General features: G+C 38.2%; 1 protein-coding gene across 6 annotated transcripts in view; it reads left to right on the top strand.

Annotated features, from left to right (window-relative positions):
• The window catches only part of Celf2 (CUGBP Elav-like family member 2), a 526,057-nt gene that overhangs the window by 346,726 nt on the left and 153,339 nt on the right, over positions 1-25,992 (top strand). For all 6 annotated transcript variants that reach the window (XM_038332725.1, XM_038332722.1, XM_038332724.1 and 3 more), the window contains one exon: positions 6,135-6,331. In XM_038332725.1, the coding sequence (XP_038188653.1) occupies positions 6,135-6,331 (197 nt within the window). The remainder of the gene's footprint in view (positions 1-6,134; positions 6,332-25,992) is intronic.

Here is a 25,992-nt window from a genome sequence, read left to right as displayed (position 1 = left end):
AGCTTATCCTGAGGCCTGCCTGAAGCATCAGACCCATTGCCAGTCCTTTTTTTTTTTTTACTTATTCAGCTCAAACTTGGATAGTTTTCTGTGACATCCAAAGAGCCAACTTTTTTGTGTGCTATCTTTTAAGTACAATGAAGTGTTAAAAATGATTCCTAAACCTATTAAAAGAGTGGTTTTGTCAGTTCACTGAATGATGGGTTGCAGCTCATTTTGCTATGAAGAATGCTGGCACATATTGAGAGGGATGCCTCTTTGACAGCACTCTTGGCAGCAGGGCACTCACAGTTAGTTCCATCTGAACCTGAGTGTCTCCCCACAGTGTCCATGACACCTTGTCAACTCTCTGATTTGCGTGTGTCTATGAGTTTTGGGGATTAAACAAAGAAGGGGCATCATACCAGAGTTTTAGACCATTGGTTATATTTTCTAAATTATCTTTTCTATAGTCATTCTCTGTATCCAAACTATACCCAAACACACTGAAGGTAAGAATTTTTTAAAAATAAATCATTAACACAAGTATTTATAGGAACTTAATATTTCTTATAGCTTTTTGTAGTAACTATAGCCAAATAAAAGAAGCTATTTATTCTCTTTGGTTTATAAGGGGGTTTGGTAAGAGAAGAGGGCACACAGTAAAATTGATGCTGAACCAAGACCAGTCCCATTGGCCCATTATCTGCATAGAGTTATGCAACTCAGAATTAATAAAGTTTTTAAAGCAACTCCCTTAGAATAATATATTTAGGTGAATCTCAACTCTAATCAGGGTTTTTAAAGGAAAGAGAATAGTATATTTATTTATAGAGCTATTTAAATAAAATTAATAAAAATTCATTTATGTAGTTACATTAGCCACAGTTCAGGGCTCAGTTGCTATATGCAGCTAGTGCCTAGCATGATCAAGTATACACGTAGGGATCACTTCCATCAGCATACATTCGAATAGAACTCATATTGATTATCCCAAGAAATAAACACAGTTAAAGAACAAACAAAAATGTTAAGAATAATATGATTTATAAACACCAGTAAGATCAGCTATCTTTAGTCAAAAGTATCAGAAGCAGTGTCATTTTCCATAGTATTTTTGGTTCCGTACATTAATATGGATCTTTATTGGCACTTGGAACCCATCACAAGCCATTTTGAAAGTCTGTTACTCCATTTATATAGATAAAGGGAGTTAAACACAGAAGACTATCCAAGAACAAATTACAAAATCAAAAATCTGTTTCCCTTGTTTTTTTTAGTCTTGAAAAGGAAACTTGAAAATTTCTAGGTCTTTCTTATAAAACGTCTTCCTGAAGTTAATAATAATGCATTAAGCCACTTATTTTTAATGATATTCTGCTTTCTCAGAGGAACTACGGACAGTTTTGCATATTCTCTGTTGATCTGATTTCTTCTTACTAGAAAATAGAGTAGGTAAGTAGGTCAGCACAGCGCTAAAAGCACAATGTAAGCACTCTCACCAGCCTCCAGTATCGCTGGGTTTTTATCTTGGCTCTAAGACTCCTACCGACAATGTCCCCTGGCTCTGTGCTCTCCGACTTGTGGTCCCATTCCCTTTGGCACCTGTCCTAGAGGAGTCTTAGAGTAGGTTCTTTGCCAAGGGCAAAAGAAGAATTGGTATTCAGGATCTTGCTAAAGTTTTTAGGCAAGGTGCCCACAGATGTATCTGTCTGTGTCCAAGAGCTGCAAGAGTTCACAGAGTCCATGTGAAACACTACCTCGGGGTTTCTCCAAAGAAGTCTAGTTCTTATGGAACAGGAAGGAAAGACGATTGGCTTTTAGGTCTTACTACATCCATATTTTATAGTCATGATTCCTTATGGTATTACATTGGAAAAGGCACATTACCCCAGTGGCTCTCATTTGCTTCATCTCTAAAATGAAGATGGTTCCGACTGAAGCTATTGTGATGTTGTGTGTCAAATACTTGGCAAAGATTTCTGGCAGAGGGTAGGCCCTCTGTAAATACTAATTGGATTTGAATCTAAATTTCTGCACTAAAAAAAAGGCATTACACTGGATTATAAGGAAGGTGGGGTGTGAGGAAAATGAAGTTAGTCCTAATTTCCTAAGTCCATCAAATTCTTTTTTGACAAAGATTTTAGTAGATGGTTTTGCTGAGATTGAGTTATATATAGGTAGCTGTAATTCTCTATGAAGAATACCATGCCTGTCTATGACCTCTGTCAGGGAAACAAAGCTTAACTTAAAACATATTAGCACATAATCTTTGGCTTACTGAGAAGTATCTATACCTACAAACCTATGAGAACAGAAGTTACCACATTGCTATGAGAATTCGAACTTCAGCCAAGACAAAAGATTCAGAGTCCAAAGGAAAAGTTTAGGTGTGTTAAAATTATCAAAATAGTTAGATACATCAAGATGCAGTAATAATAGGAGAGTCACTGTGATATGAACAGCTATCATAAATAAAATTTTTGATTGGGAATTCTTGGTGGTGGTTTTAATTTATACTAGATATGACTGAATTTCCTTACAGGCAGAATTGTTGTACATTTCACAGTAGATACAAACAGTTGTTTGCAAAATGGCAGGAATGAAAGTCTGTAAATAAGGGTGGGTGACAGCTATTCATCAAAGTGACTCCGTGGGAATAGAGATGAAGACGGAGATTTTGTGTGATGACTGAAAGGGTATGGGTAAAGCAGACTTAACGGTTCATAATTTAGGTGCCTTGCAGCATATTTTCCAGATAGAAGAACAAAGTGTGTAAATTTTTTCCAGCACTGCTTTTTTTTTTTTTTAATTTGGGAGTGTGATTCTGGAGACCCAGTAGGCTGTGCTCTGGAATTTGTCTTCCCCTTGATTTGTTAGGAGCTGTATGCACTCCACTCAAGCCAGACTGTACAGAATGTTTGGCCACATGGTGGATTAAGCATACTTTGCACTTTGGAGCCCAGGAGGCATAGATTTGGATTCTAACTGAAGTTTATAATCTGGTAACCTTAGGAACAGAACTTACTTCTCAGATGTTGGCATTTGAAAAACACTAGTTTCTCATAGGACTGTCTTGAGAATTAAAAATGTAAAACTGCCAGATGTAGTGTTTCACCCATGTAACCCTATCTCTTTCTAGGCAGAGGCAAGTAGATCTCTGAGTTCAAGGCCAGGTTATTCTATATAGCCAGTTCAGACCAGCAGGCAGGTCTACATAGTGAGACTCTGTCTGCAAAACAAACAACCCCAAAACCAATAAACAAAAAATATAAAGTGCACACATAGATTGGTGTACATAAGTATTGGTATATGTAAGATGCTACTATTACTAAGGATATTGTGTTTGGATTTATACAAAAAGAAGTTTTAATTAGAAAATAGATTTATAGTGGTCATTCATTTCAATTATGAAAAGATGATGCACACGGTGAGAATAGACATTTATAGACTACTTATTCTGAGTCATGTGACTCAATGGGGCAGAATCTCTTCTTCCTACTTTATAGATGAAGACTCAAGCTCAAAGTAGCACAGTTAGAAAATGATGATCTCAGGATACAGAGGCCACACATTTTGCCACTACTGTGCATGCACTTTGAATGGTAGGAGGTCTCTAGGTATCTAGGAGGAATAGCTGACTGGGAGAGATTCTACATAAGCGCTTTCTACTATATGAAGACCAAAGGCAGAAGCCTTCATCCTTCTCTACAGCTTTCCTCTTTTTTTTCAACTCAGGGAGTTTCTGTTATTTGGGAAAGCATATAAGTAATGTTCATTTGAGATATGAACATTAATAAGTGCTTACTCCAGAACTCTAAGTTTAGGTATTAGACAAGTTTACTGTGGCCTAACTCTTGCACTATATTAATCATAGTCCAACTTCTGCTTTCTGTTAGCTTAGACCTGTAGCAATACCTTCCTCTTTGCATCTAGCTGCTTGTCAACAGCACTAACCACAAGTCCTTCCTGTGCCAAAGTGAGTCTTGCCACACTCTCTTTCAAAGTGCTATAAAACTGTATACTGCAAAGAATTGTGCCTCCTCCACCCTGTGCAGTCACAGCTCCACAGGTTAAACTGTTGATTGAATTTTCAGTGACGAGAAATAAGTAGAGGTACATGAGAACATGACAAAAACTCTAGCTCTAATAGAAACAAGCATTGCATTATACCTGAATTGTTGAAAAAAGATCTTGTACTCAATATTTTATTCAGTAGAAAATTTTTGTAACAGTAAGGTTGATTAGAGAATGCACTGAAAATGCTTCAAGTTAGACACTGATTGTTTACTTCAAAGATAAAAAACAAAGTGGTAAAATAGGGAGGTAGAGGTAGAAATTCAAACAAAATCTAGTGAAGAGTATCTGACGCCATTTCCTCTCTGGATTAAATCTGAATTGAAGTTTCTCCATTCTACAAGCCTTTGAGTTTTAGGTAGGGGGGTGTGTGTGTGTGTATGTGTGTGTGTGTGTGTGTGTGTGTGTGTGTGTATCAAACTTTTCACTGTGTATGTTAGTTTGTCCTCAAATTCAGAATCCTCCTGCCTTAGCTCCCAATTGTTCCCATTCCAAAGAATAGAGGCATGCTGGGTTTTGTTTGTTTTTTTAAGAGATTGCGTCTAGTGAGCCTAGACCTGTAGCAGCTTTACAGTGTTCTTTTTGTTTGTATGTTTCTTGTAACAAAATAAGAAATTCTTGTTAATATTAGTACTTTTTGATATTTCTCTGAGGCTACAGTGAGTCAACACCTGCCATTTGCAGTTTAGTGTCATCTCCTTTCTGACCTCCTTATGTAGTGGAGTGGTCACCTGCAAGGCTGTAGGTCACCAGCAGGCTTTGCACTTGTTCAGGTGCTTTATATTTTCACAGACTGAGGAATTGGACCAAAAGTACTCTGCTACAAACTGGGCCATTCAGAAGCATGTAGTCTTTGTAAGATAGGAGCTGGGATATATGGTGTGCTGGGTGGGGATTATGAAGAAGAGGGTGTTTGGTTTACTTTATTATTCTAGTTAAAGAGGTTGGTTGTCCAAGGTAAAAAGGAATGACTTCTTCACCATATCAGGTTTGAAACAAGTATTCTGACCCAAATGTGGGTCTGGGAAATGATAGGAAAAAAGACATAAAGCTTATGCGTTAATTCTTTGTATCCGCCCCAAATATTAATGAAGCTAGGAGAAGAAAAGGCAGATCTTTTTTTTTTCTTTCCTAAACGTGTGATTGTTTAGAACTTAAGTGCAACATCTGGAAGTCAGATATACAGAGAGCAATTTATGGAGTGTGAAAGATTTAAAATATTCAGTGTCCTTTAGTGGGAACTCAACTTTCTGTGCTGTATTTTTTTTCCCAACACAAAGCAAGTAATTCTGAGATCACTTTTGCCTCTCTGAATTAAGCCCTTTGTGCTTGGGTCCCATAAACAATGTGCTTTTTAAAAGGGAGCACCCCCCCACCAAGCTCTGGCCCTTTCCTCCAATGCAGGCAGCCAATCAGCTGCACTGAGCTGCATAGCTGGAGCGCTTTCCTTTCTGAGCAGCAACAACGTACTAATTCGATGCACACATGGATGCCTCTCGCACTCTGCAAATTCATCACCAGCATCTTGCATTAGTCATCTGATGGACTGCCAAGTGTTTCATTTTCTTTCCATGTGACTTTATTATTACCACCTCTCTCCTCTCTTCCAAAACCTCTGAGAAAGGGCGGGGAAGGGGGAGAGGGTGAGAAATCCAGCAGCAACCCAGCTCTGCCTTTCTTTCCCAGCGATAACCAGTGCAGAGCTGATAATGCTGCCGATTTGTGAGGTGTTGATGGCAGCCTTGCCAATTGAGACCTGCACTTAACTTGCAGCTGCCTCCCAAGCCTGGATTCTCAGATGTCTGTGCCCTGGGTGACAGGCGGCCAGGCACTGCCCTGTGCTTGGGAGTCAGTGCTGAACAGCAGCAGCATGCAGTGAAAGCATCGTGCTGCTGCTGAGAAAAACCTAATGGTGCCTCTGCTTTGTTTTAGTTCATCAAATTTCTACGAGTCATTAGGCACTTTCCCCTGTGCTCTTCTTCCTCTTTCCGCCTCCTCACCCCCAACCCCCACTATTTTTTTCTTCCTGTCCTTCACCCTGAAGCCCTAACTCTGGCTCCTGGTTCCGTTTTTGACAGTAACGGCACAGCCAACAAGATGAACGGAGCTTTGGATCATTCAGACCAACCAGACCCAGATGCCATTAAGATGTTTGTCGGACAGATCCCTAGATCCTGGTCAGAAAAGGAGCTGAAAGAACTTTTTGAGCCTTATGGAGCTGTCTACCAGATCAACGTCCTCCGAGACCGGAGTCAGAACCCTCCCCAGAGTAAAGGTACAGAATGCATGTGGCACAGGGGGTAGGGGTCACTCAGGTGTCAGGGTGGGCTTAGTGGCTGGGGCGGGCATCCCTGGGCTGACCAGAGCTCCCAGAGCCTTCCCTCCACGGGAGAGAGAGCGACACAGAGGAAAGGAAGGCAGTCTGAGAGCAGCTGGTGCTGGCAGCCCTGGTGTTCTGGCTGTGCCTCAGGGCTCCTCCCAGAACTCCCGCCCTGCTGGGGCAGGTGGGACTAAAGGAGGAGGGCAGGAATGCTGCCCAGCTTTTGATGGTTCCCTGACTGCGCCTATGAGGTCACTTTCTAAGCAGTGTGGCCTCTGGGTAGGGTTGCTGACCCTGTAAGGAACAATGTTTCTCAGCCTTGTGTTTCAGGCTAATTCTGTCTATGTTACCTTCCCATGATTACTCATAAAATTACAAATATATCACACTTTTTTATGGCCTGTGGAGACATTGAAATGGCTTGCAAACCGTTAGTGTGATGCCACTGGTGGGATAAAGAAAGAGTTCACTTTGAGGATGGACATTTCTTCTCGGGGCCAGTAGTGATCATTGGGAGAACTGTGCCTCCTGTAGCCAGGGTAATGCCCTAAGAGCCTGAGCTTCTTACACACCTTCAGAAATACTTAAGGCTTACACCCTAATCAGAGGTAAAATTAACCAGAAAAGTCTGGTGCTTATCACTGCCTCCATTTTAAGATCATGGTGATGGGGTGGAAGTTACATTAAAACAAAGGCCAAGAATTGTACTAGGTTGATGCTTTGTGTTTTTGAGTCCTGTGTTGTAAGCTCTGTAGACTACATTTAAAATACCTCCTCTGCTGCTACCGCTGGGTTTCTGTCTCGATTTTACCCTTCTTCTTTAGTGATGTTGTTCTCTTTCAGTCTCTCCTCTCAGGGCCTCTCTGTCTTCTTTGGATATCACACTTCCTTTTCCTCTGTGCTTTGCTATTTCTTTCTAGCCTGTTTCATTTTTATGTGCATCTTGTAAGAGGGAGCTCATTGCCTGACTAGTGTGTGATCTTTAGTTAGCACATGAACCTTGCCTCACACTTTTCTCTGAGCCTTTTGAAAATAAAGGAGTAAGAAAATTTTAAGGCTAATATTCTGTAATTCTGTGAAGTGTTGGGTCATCTCCTGTTCTCTATAGTGCTTAGCTCTGTTGAGCTTTGGGGAGCTTTTAAAAGGACTTTAAAAGCCCATAGCCAATACTCACTTTATAAAGATCGACATATTTGCCTTTAGATTTTGTTAATAAACTAGGTTTTTTTCAAACATTCCATGTAACACTACATCTATTAAAGAGACTAGACTTTTTGTCTACAAATTTGATTGCCTATAATTAGAAAAGTAGAAACTCAGATCTAAAAGCAGTAAAATATAAAAACCTTAGAAATCAGGATTATATTAGAAACCTTTGTGAATATTTAGATATTTTCAACACAAAGAAACTAGACTTTCATTTTAATACTTTAATAGTATCCTACTTAGGAAAGGCAGTATATGCATGATTCTCAGCTAAGTCATTTTCAAATGAGAATCTGCCCCATCACCTAAAGTAGTACCCAGAGAAAACTTAGCTGTACCAGATGCCTATTTCTTCCTCTGCTGGGAAAACACAGCACCGAAGTTGAGTTTATTGGTATTTTTCAAAATGGCCTCTGACAAAATAATCAGAACTCAATTGTATTGTGATACCTGATTGATTATTCTATATCTTTTGAGTGTGTGTTCCTTACGTTGGCCCCCAAAACCTTTTTTCTCAGTCAAATATATTCTATGTATGACTCTTGTCTTTTTGTACATGTTCCTTTGAGAAACATCTTATCCATACCAAGTTCATACAATATATTTTGTTAACTTCTATTTATTAAGTTTTCTAAGTAATTTCATGAAAATAGTTTACAGAAACCCAAGCTCTTAAAGAAAGGCAGTGAATCCAAGTAAAGGAACTTTGGAGGGTATAAACAGTATTTCAGGTCCTCTAGTGAGAGATTTATATATTTCTTCATTTAGCTTTTACCAAAATCTTGAAGGTATTAGTATCAGTCACAGTTTACAGATGAGGATACTGAGACTCACCAAAGTGAAGAAATGTAGTCCAGCTAGAAATGCAGCCCATCTAGAAGTATATATCTAACCACTACTCATCAGTCTTCAGACACTTCACTGTTTTGTCTCTCAGTTTTTGAGATGAGATCAAAAACAGTACCATCTGCTCCATTTCATGGCTTCATTTTCATGGATAAGTGTTCCCCAAGTGAAAGGAAGGAATTCTCCCTTTAAGAGCACTGATAGTTTCATTTCTGCCTTTGTGTTTTTATACTCATGGGTTTGGGTCGTATATCACTCAGACTCATGGTATCATGGGATGGAGTTAGAGATGAAATCATTCAAATCTTACGTTTGGAAATACAGGTCAATTCCCATTACTGTGAACTCCAAGTCTCACATCCAATATTGCTTGAAATATGTGGGCTGTCAGCCAAAGCTTGAAAGGGTTTTTGTTATACAGACATCTCTGTTGTAAAGGTATTTGTTGTGATGGGATTTGGGCTATATAATGACATTGCTCTCAGAGGATTACAGTTCTTAGCTGCTTATATGTAGAAAGCAACAGCTACCATTTTCTTCACATCAATATCTGCATTCCATATGTAATTTTACCAGTTATATGTAAAACTGGACCTCAAGTTTACATTGATTTTTCTGTCATCAAGGTACAGTTGCCATATTTTCACAGCACTGGTGTCAGAGCCTCAGAAACTAGAAATACTGGTGACTTTTGTCTAAGTGTGTTTTAAATTATGTAAGCAAGGCTTTTGGAGGGCCTTGATTAATTGCCTCATTGGCCTTGATGTTTCCATGAAGAGACAAAAATTATTCTTTTACTTAATCCAGGTGAATTAGATCTTTCTTTTTCTTTGCATTTTATGTTGTGTTTAATCATGAGGTGTACAAGCTTCACCGTGTTTTCATTCTTTAAGAGCGGAAGTCTAAGGTGTCTGCTTCTTCTTACAGACTATTACCCAAGCAGTTTCAGAAGCTAGAGATCTAAGTAAACTAGTCTAACTGTTAGGACTTAAGGGTAACTTTTTCAAATCTTTCTGTGTTTCATGTGTACATGTATGTGTGTGCATGCTTGTGAGCACACTCGTGGAGATCAGAGGGTGATCTTAGGTGTCAGGCTATACCTTCCACTTAGATTTCTTTATTGTTTGTTTCTGCCTATGCCAGCCAAGCTAGTAGGCCTGTGAGCTTACACAGAGGCTGTCTTTTCCTCTGTTCTTTATATAGGAGTGCTACAATTACATAGGTATGCTACTACACTTGGCTTTGCATGGGTCTGCAGAGCTGAGCTCAGATTCTCACATTTGCACAGCAAGTGCTTTCCTCACTGAGCCATCCCCCAGCCCAAGAAGAACATGTTTTCTTCAGTGATTATCTGCCAGTTCTGCAGACAATGAGAAATATTACTTAGTGAGTAAAAATATGGCCTTTAAAATCAGTCATACCTAAATCCAATTCTTGGCTCTGATTCTCCTTAAGTATTTGAGCACTTGAGCTCTTCACTTAATTGTATCACAAAGGGGTGGGGGAGACAGTTCGTAGAATGCTGTGTTAGTAATGTTCCATGCTGGAATACAGTAGGAACTTGTAATAACAGATTATTATAGTTGTTATCATCATGACTATCTTTTTATTTTTTAAGAACTTAAAATCTAAGAACATTAAAGTAAATTTATAGATCTCTACAATAAAAGACTCTGAAATAATAATAACTACTAAAGAAGACATGCATATTGAACTCAGAGAAGTTCACAGAAGAAATAAATAAATTTTATTTTATTGAATATAGGAAAAGATAGCATCTCTACAAAATTTTGAAACCAGTAACGGATTTTTAGTATATAGAGATGATGTTAAACATTACAAGCGAATGGACTAGCTTAGCCTAATTTATACAGAGAGAGAGAATGAAAGCATCGTCTGAAAGCTGAAGTCTCACGAATGTGAAATGGAATGGAAGAAAGTAAAATTACAAAGCTAATAATTTATAGGATAGTTTTAGAGAGTCTTCATTGTTAGAATTAAAAAAATTAAAATTTCTCTGTTAGATAAAGTAGGGTCTGTAAAGGATGATGAAGAAGAAGCTGGTAAGAAACAAGTGCAGTCTGCTATCTTGTACTTGGAGAAGGATGTTCCTTCTCCTGAGAATGTCAAGGAAAGGAGTGAGTGACTAAGGCATAAACGACAGTGTTGTAACGAAGGAAAATTGATAAGTAAATTAAAGCAGCAATGATGAAGTTTTGGTTTATCTGAAATAAATGGGGATGGAATCAGCAATGGTGGGAACAATGATAAGGAGAAAATTTTGGAAACAGGAAAAACAGGTTCAATTTTGAGGTGCCCCTGAAGGGTCAAGAAGAATGAAGGCCACAAAAACACATTGAGTGTTGTGGTTGTGAGGACCAGACAGCATTTCTGGAGCAAGATGACAGTCCAGGAGAGGGAGAAGAGTTGAAGGTACATGTGAAATGGATTAAATAAAAATGCGACAGGACCCTGAGTGGCTGCAGCTGGCAGCTGGCCATGAGACCATGCTGCAGGTCTCTGAAGGCAGCTGGTCCCAGGCAGGGAGACATGAGGTGGTGAGCAAGAGACAGAGACATGGATAGGCACGCCATGCCGAGTGAGGTTGGATATTTATTAAGTGGGTTATGGAAGGAAAGGGGGAGAAGGAGGGGCAGGGAGAGAGAGCAGGGGGAGAGAGAGAGAGAAGGGGGAAGGGGAGGAGTAGGGAAAGGCAGAAGCTGCCTCTTTGAGAGACGGAAAAGGAAGAGAGTCGGGCTACAAGCAGGAAGATCTGCCTGCCTCAGCAGATGGGGGAGGGGTAGGGGGGGAGGGGTTTGGCTTGTCTATAAGGCAGGAACAGAACCTCAATCCTCATCTAATGTGTTGCTGATCACATTTTGCTGTCACTTCTTTGGTAACTTTTAAGCCAAAAGAGAAATAAAAAGTAGAAGTCATGTGTGTTGACTATCTCTATATAGACCAGCCAGAAGAAAAAAACTTCCCTTTTTCATGAAATACGTTAGGAGGCCATTAGTACGTACTTCGCAGCTGTGCGTTCTGCATTGGTCAAAGCTCAGTATTTTCTGGGTAGAACAAAGATTAAGTTCATGTCTCCCTTGGGAAGAATTATTACCTTCAAGTTTCATAAGAGCAGCTTTCATAATGCTTATGACACTATTACTATTTCATCTTCCTTTCGGTCGGCCTGCAGTCGGGTGACCCAGGAGACTGGCCACATTGATCTTAGAATATGATGACAAGACATTTCTTTCCTTCTCACAGACTTTACTCAGTGTTTGGGAATTATTCATTAATAAAGTCTAACTTTGTCCTAATCTCTCATTAGTTGAATACAGTGGATGAGTTTCTTGAAAATAAGATTAGATGGCTAGAGAATGAACAGTGACGGGGGAAAAAACACCAGAGCCTAACTTTTTAAATTCAGAATTGGGCAGAGTGACAGCTCACAATCCAGATGATTCTTCTTGTTCTGGTAGGATGAGCATGGGCCCTGGAGACAGGAGACTTACATCTGGTACTTATTACTGTGAGATAGCTTAGAGAATGAACCTCAATTTCTCTATCCACAAGACAGAGGTAATACCTAGCATTCAGAGATGTTTTACATATCCAATAAATACCAAGTGAATGCTGCTAGTATAGTACAATGACAGTTGATAATCTTGCAAGCTGCATTCTTCTCAAAAATGTTACAAGTTTATAAAGAACATCCCTGGAGAGTTTACGTTATAATACTAGGGGTGCAGGGGCTGCAGTGAGGTGGTGAAATATGGTTCTAATTTTATGCCTTTCCTTTCTACCTAACCTCTATCAGAACCTTGATATAAGTAATACAAATGGTGCTAGGATTATAGGTTCTACAACCACATCTAACTGTCCTATGTATCTTAAAAGGCAGGGTTGGACCCTACATTGTGTGCGACTGTCCCTATTTTTAGTGGTCCTCAAGAAGAATACTTTTGTCATTAGTTATTGCTGTATTACTTCCTGTGACACTCTTTCAATGTTTACTGACTGAGGACCAGCAGGGTAAATATGAAGCACAATTAGAATTTTTATATATGTGTAGGCAGGGTTCCTAACCCTGCTTTGTGAAAGATGGATTCACTAAAGATGGATTATATCATACGGTTATATTAAAAAGAATTATCAGAGAGCTAGGAAGATGACTTAGTGGGGTAAAGTGCTTGCTATGCATTTGTGAGGGCCTGAATTCAGATTCCCTGGACTATGTAAAACTGGGTAGAGTGAAGTGCATATGCAACCCCAGTGCTCCCACAGTGAGTGAAGACAAAAGATTTCCCCAGAAATGCACGCTGCACTCATGCACACAAACACACAAACAGGAACAGATACACATGTATACACACATATACATCACACTCAAAAATTAATGAAAGAGCTAACAATATAGATAATTTTCAAATTGAGTTTTAAATACCAGGTAAAGGAATGAGAAATGAAAGGTAATTTTCTTTACGTTCTCACAAGAAGAAATCCTTTTCAATGACCCATACTGTGGAGAGAGTGGCTGGGCTTTGTTTGATTCCTGTTACTTTTATCAAAGGGCCATTTCTACCCTAGCAGATAATAATAAAATGTTACCGTGGGTACATTTTGGTTCTATTGTCTCTGGAGAGAAGAAGAAGGAAAAAAAATAAAGAAATGGAATGAGGAAGATACAGAACATACAGAGTGCCAGTATCAAAGCCAGTATCAAAGTAGACAAGAAATTACTCGATTGCCTCTGTTTCGTTTTACTTCTCCTCTGTTTGGAACATTAAGCCTTTAGCAAGTCCCCAGTTGTCTGGTCCCTGATAGATTTGTGTTTCTGGAAATAAAGTTTTAGAAGACTAAAGAATACAGGCTCTGTATAGAAAAGGAACAACTATTTTGGTAATAATTGGACATGAGAGAAAACCTAGGGCTCATGGCTTGTGTGTCTTTGAATGCCTCCAACACATGTGTCTGGTTAATGGAAAAGATGCAGTCTTGGTAGCCTCATGGTCTGCATTTGCCATTTTACGCTGATAGTTTGCCTTCCTAGAGGCCATTTGCCTTTCACTGGTACCCAATGAAATTCCTCTATGGTAGAAGGGCTGCAGCATCAGTTACACAGTTGTGTCGCTGTGGATGACCAGGCTGTGGGACTTTATGAAACCAATCATATGGAAATAAGCAGTCCAGCTTCTTCACCAGAAAGAGATGCCTCCCACAAGGCAAGCTTCTTACTTTTTAGGAAGCACCTTAAGCATGGCAAGAGAACTGCCGTGGCTTACCTCCCTGACCAACTCACCTGGGATCCAAAGATCCTTGGAAGTCACATATTCTTTTTAATAGGCTTACTTTCCTTTGTCTCTTAACTTTACTTCTGATGAAAATCTAAAATTAATCATAGTTATTTTTAAAAGAATTTGAAATACATTTTTAAAAAGTTGCTTCCCTTTTGAAAAAGTCTTATTATCCTTAATAATTCCACCCACTGAGAAATGTAAAATTACGTTAGTACAATTAATACCACTGTACATTCTTACACATATTGCCCGAAATTCTAGCAAAGTTTATTTAGGCTTAAGGTCTACAGTTGTTGGCTCTTCATCCTATTCTCATGCTTTGTTTTCCAATATTGGTTGACCTTAACTTCTTACAGGAAGTGTTCTTCCTCCAGTTAGAAGTAGACGTCCTGAAGGTACCATGAACAAATACATTATGTACATCAAAATCTTTGGAAACTACCAAGGAATTTAGATAGCTAGCCAAATAGGAAATTAGAAATTAATCTAAAATAATAATAACTTAAAAGAAAATTATATGTGTTGGTAGTAGAAATAATAGATGCTGGTATATTGGTTTTTAGGAAAGTTATTTAAAGAATTTAAAGTATTTTCACCCATACTGTGAAATTTAGTAGACAATTAACACTAGGCATCTCAGTGATACTTTAAGATTAGCATCAGAATCACTCTGACAGTAAGCTAGACTTGTTAGCCGGTTAGACTATTAAAGAATCAAGCCTTCGGATTAACTTGATGAGTATATGCCATGGGGAGAGAAGCACAGAAAGGTACATGTGAGATGATATATAGTGATATGCTGGATTTCTCTAGGCTTCTTTTTAACTGAGTTTTGTGCTCAGCCATATAGAAGTAGAAATGAGAATAGCAAGTTTTCCTACAAATAGAAAAGGCAGCTTAATCAGCTGAGTTGGGACAAATACAATGCTAAAATTAATGGCTCAAGGTAGATGGGATAGCAATTCAGGTACCACAGAAATTGGTATTTAGGATCAATTTTTTTCACTCTATGTAAATGACTGAGAGAGAAGTTTCTAATCCACTATTCACACTCTGGCATTAACTCAAATTAGAGACACTCATAGTATACACTTCAGGCAGTGATTATGTTGAAGAATAAAGAAATATAATTTCTCTATTTCCGTTAGAAGATCATAGATTGGAATTAGAAAAGATTGAAATAGAATGATGATATTCTCCAGCTCTCTTGGAGCCACATCACTATAAAATGTTTTGAGTAAGTTAGGCCTTAAGTTTATGCAGCAGACTCTGCAGACCAACTTGCCAAGGGAACAAGATGTCTCCTGCACTTCCCAGGAAGTTCTGCTGCGTTTTGCCTTCTTTCTCCATTTTAGCTTTAAGTTAAAACAGACCCTACTATAATTCATTGGAGATCATATTTATAGACATTTAGAAAGTTATACAAATATTATAGGCATTGAAGTGAATAGGAAAGAAGGCATCTGAGAAGATAATGGACCAAAACGCTCCCCAAATGGTCAGCATTACAAGTGATACCAGAAGCAAGCACTATGGAGCAAGTAACTTAGCAACTTTCTACCACACAAAGGCTTTTTGCTGCTATCTAGGACACCATGCCCAGCATTGGCAAATGTTATTGAAGTTATATCAAGGAGATGGAGCATTCTAAAGGAAAGCAGCATGAATCACAAAGGTCTAGGAAGGTGGACCCACATGGAAAGGTCTAACAGGTTAACTTAAAAGGACTGAGAACATTAAGCTATAAGAATGAAAAGAAGGAAAACCTAGAACAAAACATTAAAAGGAGGGTTTGTACTCTTAAAAAAAAGTGGGGGTAGACTCTGACTGAAGTTTTAAAGATGCTGAAGTGCAGAGTGAGGCTCTATATAGATAAGCTCTTTCAATTAATGCTCAACCCTGGGATTTTGATGCTTATACTTAAAATATTGGAACAGCAGGTAAAGTACAGAGTTTGGGCCAACGATTGTATAGAAGTGGTAAACTGAGAGCAGTGAACAAAAGTTAAGATGAAGATGCAGCAGCTAACTTAGCAATTCCTAAGAGTGGACCTTGCCCATCTGTATTAAAAAGACTGATGTAAGACTTGTGTAACCATGATCTGGTGTTAATGAAAGGAAAATAGGTGGCAGAGTCATGTGACAATTTTTTTGGTGACCTACTGTTCAAAAGGCATTATGTTTATAGTCTTGAATTCAGTGCTTTTCCTATGACATCGATGAAATGAGAGATTAGGGGAGCTAAGGTCGTGTGACAGGAAGCATGCTGTTTTCCTTTCAGTTTCATGCCATATAGCCTCCTTCCTCTTTTCCTTCCTTTTGGTATCCTTTCTTTTTTCATCTGATAGTGGGGAATATAAACAATACCGTTAAAGTCTTTTTCTAGTGTGCCTAGAAGGTTTTCCAATTAAATACAAGGAGATAAAGTCTGCTGCAGCCCTTACATAGGCATAACCAAGTCATTCCTAGTGCATCAGTCTGACCTTCTGCTGCATTAATTTTCCTGGGAAAACATGAACAAACATCTATTTACCCAGATAGGTCACCAGTAACAGACTGATGAAAGAATTCCAGCCAAGTATATTGTGAGGTTACTTGCAGGAGTATTGGTGATTCTGAAGCAACTGCATCAATACAAAGTCGCAAGCCCAGCATGGGTGACAACAGGAAAGCTGCATTCCCAAAGCTCCCTGCCCAGTTTGCAGGAAGTTCCACTGAATAGTCTCCTATCCTGTCCCCTTATAGATTTTTATTATCTCTATATAACCTTGGAAAGAGGTCTTCCATTGCATATGTGACCTCTCTTGAGTCCTATATGTCTCCATCTTCATTTTCTCTCCAGGAATGGAGAAAATAACTATATAGGCCTTTAAAACCTGTGGTTCTGCTGCTTCTTTGGGACTATTGACTGCATTGGTCCACAGGGTGGAGAGAACAGAAGCAGGGAACAGCGTTCTAGACAGCTGTGGGTAGGAATGGAAACAGACCTTCGAGAGACAACTTCGGTGAATCAGCTCAACTTTATTCCAGAGTATAAGCAATATGTGGGATTGGGAGCCTGGGGACAGACCCTAAATTGCATTAAGTGGCACAGTCCTGTCATATAGCTGGATTGGTGGAAGCACAGTCCTACCAAAATGGCCAGAGAGCACTTACCTAATTACCCTGTGGATCATCAGGGGAAGAACATTTGGAGGGAGGGAACAGTGTCAAGGGTCACCCTTGAGATAAGTCATGCATCCCAGGCCTAGAGACATCCTTCAGATACAGCTAAGTAGAGAGCAGGAACCTTTTCTGGAGAGGAAGAGAGTTTCTATGTTGCTGAGCTAATAGAAAGCTGCCAGGATGTGATAGATTACAACCTCTGACCAGCCAACAATGCCTTCAAAAAAACCCTTAAATTTACTTAAATCTGGGGGTTTTTTGTACAATTTCAAATATGTAGAATGCATTTTAATGACTATCCTCTCCTCTGCCCTCTACCATCTCACTATGACCCCTGTATACTCCCCACTTCCTGAGAGATCTCTGTCAAGTTCGTATCTGTTCATTTTGTTTTGTGACCCACTCACTTTATAAGTATCATCTGTGTGGCCATGGACTTGGAGTATCTACTGGAGCTTGGTCCAGCAGTGGAAAACCCCTTCTTATTGTGACAGTATTTAGCATAGTGTTCTAAGGAAGAACTACTAGCCCCTACCTAATAAATACTACTTGACATTAAGCTGACTAGTAACCTTTATCCTTACAGGAAGCATGTGCATTTGTGTTTTAAACTCTTATCTAGTCTTTTAAACTTCATTATACTCTGAAATTGGTTTATTTATTTCTTTGTCCCTTTTTCCATATAGATGTAAAATCCTCCCTATAAAGTATAAAATGTTGTAAGTCCATTGTTAAGTGAAGAGTTTAGCATATATTGGAAACCAGATAAGGAGTAGTGAAAAGTAGAGGGAGTAAAAGAAAATAATGAGAACAAAGAAAAAAGAATAATACCTGACTTCATAAGCTGGATAAACTGAAACGTTTAATTTGAATTTTTATGTACTGAAATCTTAAATTTTTTTTTAGTTGTGTTTATAGGAAATATACACAATTGAAGTAAGTATCTTTAATGCTTATGCAATTGTGGTAGACTGAGTCAAGGGATGCGAATAGTCAGATAAAGTCAGTGATCTCTTGAGAAACAGTGTAAAGTGTGACAGAATGATTGTCTTCTAACTCATAATCAGGGACTATGGAGGAGCTCCACCTACAAATTCCAAACGTAAGTCACTATCCCAAAGTCTTGATTCTAGTATTTCTGACCTCAAAGGTAGCAGACTCTTTCAAAATAATTACATTCCCATTCATATTAGCTTACATTCTTATAGGCATCCTGTTAGTAGCATAGATCTTAGGGTACATTACACTGCGTATTGGACTATTTAGTATTGTTCTATAATTTAGTATTCTGCTGTAATTTTCATGTTTAAATTTATCATTGGAATACAGATTTTATTGTTTGTGAAAAATTGCCATCACAACTCAACTATCAACAATATGCTACTTCTGTGTCAAATTTTGTTCTTATGCCAGTTTTTATTTTATTATATTATTTTTTAATTTTTTAAAAAAGAAAACAAGCTTTTTTTTCATTATACATACCAGTCCAAGTTCCATGCCTTTACTCTCAGAAAGCCTACAAACTCATGGAAATTGAACAGTGAACTATTGAACCACCCCTGGGTCAAGGAAGAAATAAAGAAAGAAATTAAAGACTTCCTAGAATTCAACTGAAATGAAGGCACAACGTACCCAAACCATGGGATACTATGAAAGCAGTACTAACAGGAAAGTTCATAGCACTAAGCACCCACATAAAGAAAGTGGAGAAAGCTCACACCAGTGATTTAACAGCATACCTGAAAGCTCTAGAAAAAAAAAAAAAAAAAGCAGACTCACCCAGGAGGAGTACAAGACAGGAAATAATCAAATTTAAGGCTAAAATCAATAAAATAGAAACAAAAAAAAAATACAAAGAATCAGTGAGACAAAGGGCTGGTTCTTTGAGAAAATTAACAAGATAAACAAATCTTTATTCAAACTAATCAAAAGGCAGAGGGAGAACATCCAAATTAACAAAATCAGAAATGAAAAGGGGGACATAACAATGGACACAGAGGAAATTTGGAGAATCATTAGGACATACTACAAAAACCTGTATGTCACAAAATTGGAAAACATAAAAGAAATGGACAATTTTCTAGATAGATACCATATACTAAATTTAAATCAAGACCAGATGAACAATTTAAATAGACCTATAAACTGCTTATGTCAGTTTTTTTATTAGCTTTTACATGGCCTCTCTTACTGCCAGCTATATCTACTTTTTAAAACTGTGGATTAGTTTTATACCTATGTTCTGTGTCCAGTAGAGGAAGTTCACTGACTTTCATGGCAGGACTCTCTAAGAACCATAGCTTTCAGTAATAAACTCAGTCATTTTCAGAGACTAGTATTTTTCCCCGACTTGCACCCTACCCAGAATCACCATGCTTTCAGAAGCCTGTACAAAATAGGTCATTTTGGGGAGAAGATAATTCTTACAGAAACCACAGCACTGAGAAGGAAGTAAATATGCTAACAGTTGATAGTTATACTTCTCTAAAACATATATTGGTAATACATCCCTTCCAAGAAGATTTAAATTGTGTTTAATAGGAAGATATTATGATAATTAATAGTAATTCAGAATAGGTCCTGTTGCTATATGTTAAACAGACACACACAAACAGGCGTGAGCACAGGCACACACACAAAAATGAGTATTGGTGCATAAGAAAAGAAATGCAGCTAATCCTTTTCACTTTCTGCAATGCTTTTGAAGGTTCTTCTTTAACTTAGGTTAGTTCAGTGTTTGTTTTCCTAATGTTTGTATGTGAGAATGTTGAGAAATATAATTAAAATGCTTGCATTTTTTGAGAAAAACCAATGAAAGAGCTACTTCATTCGTACACTCCTCTGCTGTGCTAGAAGCACACTTCCTCTCTCCCTTCATTAGGAGACAGAAAACAGAGCAAGAAGCCCAGTCTTATGGTTGAGATTGAGTCACAGACTTCAGTGGACAAAACAGAAAACTAAACCTTTGGGTTGCTTGTTTTTTAAACTCTTTCATAAGATAGTAAAAGATTACATTTTATAGTGAAGGACCATCTTGCCCTTTCTCTTTAGGATTGCTGTTCATTTTGGTGCTAATACTAGTTAACCCAGGACAGGTTAAAGAGGGCTTTTTTTCCTGCCTGTTGTTTCTAAAATATTTTCCCTGACACTGTAATAAAAGCTGATGAGAGGATTGTGGGAAGTTGCAATCTCTGTTAATCTTTGAATGAAGTTGACATATCCTACCAGTGGTCTTAGAAGACCACTGTGTTACTCAATAAACCACAGCCTAATTAAAACAAATAGCAAGTAAGGAAAAAACAGGGTTCCTGAGTAGTATAAATGAGAAGCACAAAATTTGGCTCTGAGAGCTATTGCAATATTTCTTGCCACATGCCCTCTGGCTTGCTGCCATACGACTTGGTTCTTTAGTAAGCACCCAAGTTGGGCAGAAAAAGTAAGTACAGTTTCCATGCCCAGTCCTCACTCCTCTGCCAAGCAGGCTGCTGAGTGTGATATTCTCTTTGTGAAGTGGACATCTGTCAAATGGGAACAGTACTGTGTGTGACTACCAGTTCTTTTGACATAGACCACCATACAGCTGGCAGATGGTGACAGGCCTTCCTTAGCTATTTTGTGAGTCCAGTATGAGTTGTATTTGACTTTAGAAGTAGAAAGCATTCAATCTTTCCACAAGCTCGTGGCTCTTCAAAGAAAATATTTCCAGAAACCAAGGCTTTACTCTAACAAGCATGAAGGAAGAAAAAGACTTAAGGAAAGGTGATGAGTAAATATACCACATTTTAAAATTGCTTCTTTTAGGCATTTCTCTTTACCTAATTGTGCTCTAATAGTGTCTAGGGCACTGCTTTTAAACCAACATGTCAGGCTTTTGTGCCACAGGTTAAGTTCCAAGGCAAATAAGTTCATGACAGTTTAAGAGGCAAAATAAGAGTACCAAATGGCAGAATTGTGTTGTTTAACCTAGGCTAATAATTAGTTGGCTGGCCTGCCACATGTCATTACGACTGGGGTGCTTGGGAGACAAGGAAGGGGCTCTGGCTCTGTGGCTTCCTTTTCCATACATCAACTGAAGAGCTGCAGGAGAGTGAATGAAACTGTGGTTGGTCTGCCCTAGCAGCACAGAGTGCTCTGTTGACAATGCTTCGTCACATGTTTGCAATGAAATGCTGTATTTTTAGAGCATTTCACAGTCAGGAAACCGTTAAACCATACTGCATCCTCCTTTGCCCTCCAGCAACTTCCCCCACACCCCCAAGAAAATTCACCCTATTTTCTTAAAAAGGACCTGAAACAAAGATTAAGTGGGATGTTTGAGCAAAGTTTATAATCCCAGGAAAAATTGTTGATCCAGTCTTAAAATCTAGCTCATTCTTCAGAGTAGATTTTAATGTTCCTACTTCTTTTGTCTAAACCATGTGTGTTCCATATGACCTTGATCTAAACCTTTGTATTGTATATGAAGTTCAAAAGCCAGCTTAGCCTCCATTTTTTGTTCCTGGCATTTGTTCAAATAAAAATAGGCATATAATATTATAATGTTAAAAATCAAAGCTCCATGAACACTTTGAAAATCTTTTTGCATTTCTAGTACTTATTTTCACAAATGTCCTTAATACATCTCCTTTATATTACTTTTTGGAAAAATGTCTTTTATGTCTCAAAACTTCCTATGCCTGGATCAGTACCTAGAGTGAAGGAGACAGTCAAACTTCACTGAAAATAGAATGTATGAAGTAAGCTCTGTTTTGTGGTTTAGCACTAGCTTATCCATTTTTACAGTTAAGTCTCAACAAGCAGGCACATGCTTTTGTGTCTTCTGTGCAGTTACTTTGCTAACCTTATGTGATTAAACAGTGTGTAGTATCCTGGGAATACAAGGGCAAAAGGTATGTTCCAGATCCACAGCCCTCAAAAGTCTTCTAGAGGGAGAAGTAGAGTGCACAGTTACATAGGTGAGTGTGTGGTGTGTGCGTGTGCATGTATGTATTATAGGAAAAGGAACTGTAGCGTCCCTTTTTTAAAAAAGCTCTGTGACCCAGTAAATAATAAGAACAATAGTAATGTACAGGTCAGAGGAAAGAACATTAGAGCTGTTCTACTTATATAGCATATTGTTTAGTGTGTACAGTATCTTACCAGTTACATACTAAAACCATACTTTTAATAGCAGAATTTAGTATGTTCCAGAGAAGGCTGCATCTGACCCTCCCACTCCTGGCTCATCTACAAAAAGAAGAAATGTTCACTCTGGGGCTGGCAAGATGACTCAGTGGTTAAATGTGTTTGCTATACAAGCCTAGTGACCTGAGTTTGCTCTCCAAAAGCCATGTAAAGTTGGAAGGAGAGGACAGACTCCACAAAGTTGTCCTCTGACCTCATTATGCATGCTATGGTATGCATGCTATACACAATTTTTAAAATATGTTTGCTCTATTTCAGTCCTGTGTTGACATATGCCAGCACCCCAAATGTACAGAACTGAGAGATTTCTTACATGTGGTTCTGTTTACTGGCCTGTTTATAGCCCTCAGTAACTTGGGGTCAGAAGGAACAGACCAAAATGTGAAAGCATTTTATAAATTGTTGAACATGGTACACATGTTGTTATCTGGGTATATGCTCTTTACTAGTTAAGTTCATCTCTGTGCCATGTTTAGTTTCTGTTACTTCTTAGCCTACCAAGTAATATACTAACTTCACATAAATGGTATGAATTTGAATGATGGTATTTGTCTGAAGTAAGATACTAATTGACTTCCAATCCCTGATCAGTCACCCATCTGTGACCTAGAATAAGCTACTTGATTTCTCCTTGTCTTGGCTTTCTAATCTAAAAAACAAAGCCATGTGGGGTTGTTACACAGATTAAAGGAAGTCCTAATTTAGAGCACTCAGTGATGTCTGGCGTACAAGAGGCTTTTAGTCAAGATGAGGAAGCTGTTATACTTGGTAAATGAGAATTGGCCTTTCAGTAAAAGCAGTCCTCAGTGTCATGGCAGTAATTGCATCCCGGATTCTTATAGACTACTTGTGTGCCAGGTCCATACCTGAATAATGCCAGGGGACTACTATCTATTTTCTTGTTACATAGTCTCATAGAATATGTAAGGCATATTGTACCTCTCACCATGTCTAGTATTTTCTGTATTGTGCTACATTTGTGTGTGCATGTTTATTAAACTTTAAGTTTCTTACTATCAGAGTCTGTTTTATCTATTTGATATTTCTATTTATTCATTCATTCGTTTTTTTTCCTGAGGTAGTGTCTTGTATCCCCGACTGGCCTTGAACTCAGAATCTTTCTGCTTAGCCTCCTGAGTACAGAAATTTGCATTACAACATCCAACTGGGGCTATTTTAGTCCATCAGTACATTTAGAACTTAATGCAGTGACTTCAAATAATGGTAAACATTTTTAGATGGAGCAAATGTAAACCATTGCAGAGAGAGAAGTATTTTATCCCACCAGCTTATCTTCTGTCTTTTCTTGTTAGAAATACAGTACCCATTGCATTCCTGCTTGAGTCAACTGGTGGGCACTCTATGGAGCATGAAATAATATTGTTTCAACTGAAACAGCAAAAGTAAGAGAATCATTTTAGGGTGTCACTGTAGTGTGAAGAGCTTTGACATTTAAAAGGAAAGGAAAGAAGGAGAAAAACAATTCACAGTGTAGTTGGAATCTCTTCCCATCTCGGGCTCTGAGCCCTCTCAGCAGCGTGCTCATCTGAAACCCTGCCAGGCTTACAGATGTTTCCCTTGGCTCTCGTGTGAAGAGCCACACTGAACTTCTCGGGAACAATTCTATTCTGGTAGGGACTGATGTAAAAGGGAGGCAACCACAAACAGAAATGACCTCGTAGGTTTTACCCGTTTCTGGGTTCTTAGGTCCTGTGGAGTGCACTGCCTTTCTCCTTTGGGTTTTCATACATTACTCTGCTCACTAGTGCCAACACATACAATCTCTGTATGAGGCTGTGAAAAACACACTTGGCTGAATGTATGTTTGGAACTTTAAGATGATGGTGTGTTTTGCCTCAGGGTGTGATCCTTAAGGTCATGTGTAGGTGAATGGAACTCTTTTAGACTTCAGAATTGTGTTTTGTTTCTTGTTCATTTTTCTTTGAGAACTTGGATTGTGACACACAGAAGCAAATTATTTTCAGGGACAAGACAGGAAAGACACAAGGAATGAGAAGTTTGAAATTAAAATAATCATGCAGAATCCCAATATGATCTCTAGCCTGTCATGTCCAGTCGCAAACTTTAACTGTTCCTTGGAATTAGATGTTCTGTTAGCAAATGGCTTTACATATATTTCCTTACGTCATCCTTGTTTATATTAATAGCCACTTGGCTTCATGTCAGCTGCTTTCACAGTCGTGGAATTATCGTTCACTCCTGCTTCCTTGTCTTCAGTCTTGAACTCTGACTATTCTAGTCACTACCGCTGCTCATCCTGGTTTTTTATAGCACTTCAGTAGTCTTTACAATAGCCTTTTATAAACAATTAGTTTTGCAATATAATTCTCATACTTAATTCTAAAATGTGGTAAGTTGTAACATATGTATATACTGTGATACCGTCTCAATGATACACATATTTCTCATTATCTGACAGTCTCCTTGAGCTATTTGGAATTACCACCGCACATGCGTACACACACAGCACATTAATTTGTTTCTGTTCCTATAAACTGATTTTTAGTGCCTCAAATTTATAATAATAATAATATATTATTATTATTATGTACTTATTTTGTGTCTGGATCTTTTATTTAATACTATTACTTAAGTTCATATTAGTAGTAGTTCTTTTGAATCAATACTTTCCTTTTCCTTGCTGAGTACTATTCCATTGATTGGCTGTATTAAACTTGTATTCCTTCATATTGTTGTCACATGTATTCATTTTTGTTATTGTTGCTGTTGGTCTCTTTTTACTTTCCTGGATTCTGCAGCTACTCAGGTTATATACTTAACATCTGAAGATTTGGATCTGGGAGCCTCCAATGAGAGAAAGCATACAATATTGTCTTTCTGGATTTTTGTTGCTCCACAAAATATATTTTCTAGTTCTACCCAATTTTCTGAAAATTTCATGATTTCATTTTTTTCATAGCTGAAGAATATTCCATAGTGTATATTTACAGCATTTTTATTATTGACCCATTGGATCAGTTGAAGGACATTAAAGTTGCTTTCATTTCCTAGCTGTTGGGGGTTGAAGGAGCAGTGAACATGACTAAGCAAGTCTTTGCGCAGTAGGATGTTGAGTTCTCTGGACATATGACAAGGAGTGGGTCATATGGTAAATTTGCTTTTACGTTGAGAATTCTCCACACTAATTTCCATAGTAGTTAAGCCAGTGTGCAATCCCACCATATTGACTAAGTTTGAGTTATACTGTGCCTTAGTTTGCGTCTTTTCATTTCTTATATTTGGAAATTCATTGAGATCTTTGAGTTTATAATATCCATCAAGTTTGGCAAGACTTCAGCACCCGTTAGTGCTTTGAACTGCCTCTTTCTTTCCTTGGAAATTCCACTCTTATATACCCTATGACTCATTAATTTGCTTTTCTTTTGATGTTTGTTTTTTAGGATCTTGTTTTCTCTGTTTGATTTTCACATGCAGATAATTATCTTTTTCTGGGCAATACTTAATCTGTCTTTAATCCCATTCACTGTCCTTTTCATGTCAACAGAGTTTTTAATCTTTAAAAAATCCAGTTTGAATTCTTTCTTAAATTCTGTTGTCTTATTTTTGAAACATCCTGAATATATGGGTAGTAGCTACTTCTTAAAATCTTTGCTGTTTCTAACATCTTTATTACTTTTTTCTATTCTAAAGATAATCCTTTCTGAGTTCTCAATGTGCTGTAGATTATAAGTTTGTCTAAACTGATAGGGAGGCACTATTTTGAGCTTTTAAACCTTTTCATTTTTTTTCAAATGCTTATTTCTTGAGAAAAGGTCTCAAACTCATCCTCCTGCCTTTGCCTCCTCCATTCCACATTACAGGCATAGACCACTATGCCCAGGGAATCTTTGAGACCACTATGCCCAGGGAACCTTTGATCAGCTTGAGTGATTCCTTT

Source organism: Arvicola amphibius, chromosome 6, assembly GCF_903992535.2.
Source record: "Arvicola amphibius chromosome 6, mArvAmp1.2, whole genome shotgun sequence".
Lineage (NCBI taxonomy): Eukaryota > Metazoa > Chordata > Mammalia > Rodentia > Cricetidae > Arvicola > Arvicola amphibius.
This window is presented reverse-complemented; position numbering and strand designations above follow the sequence as displayed.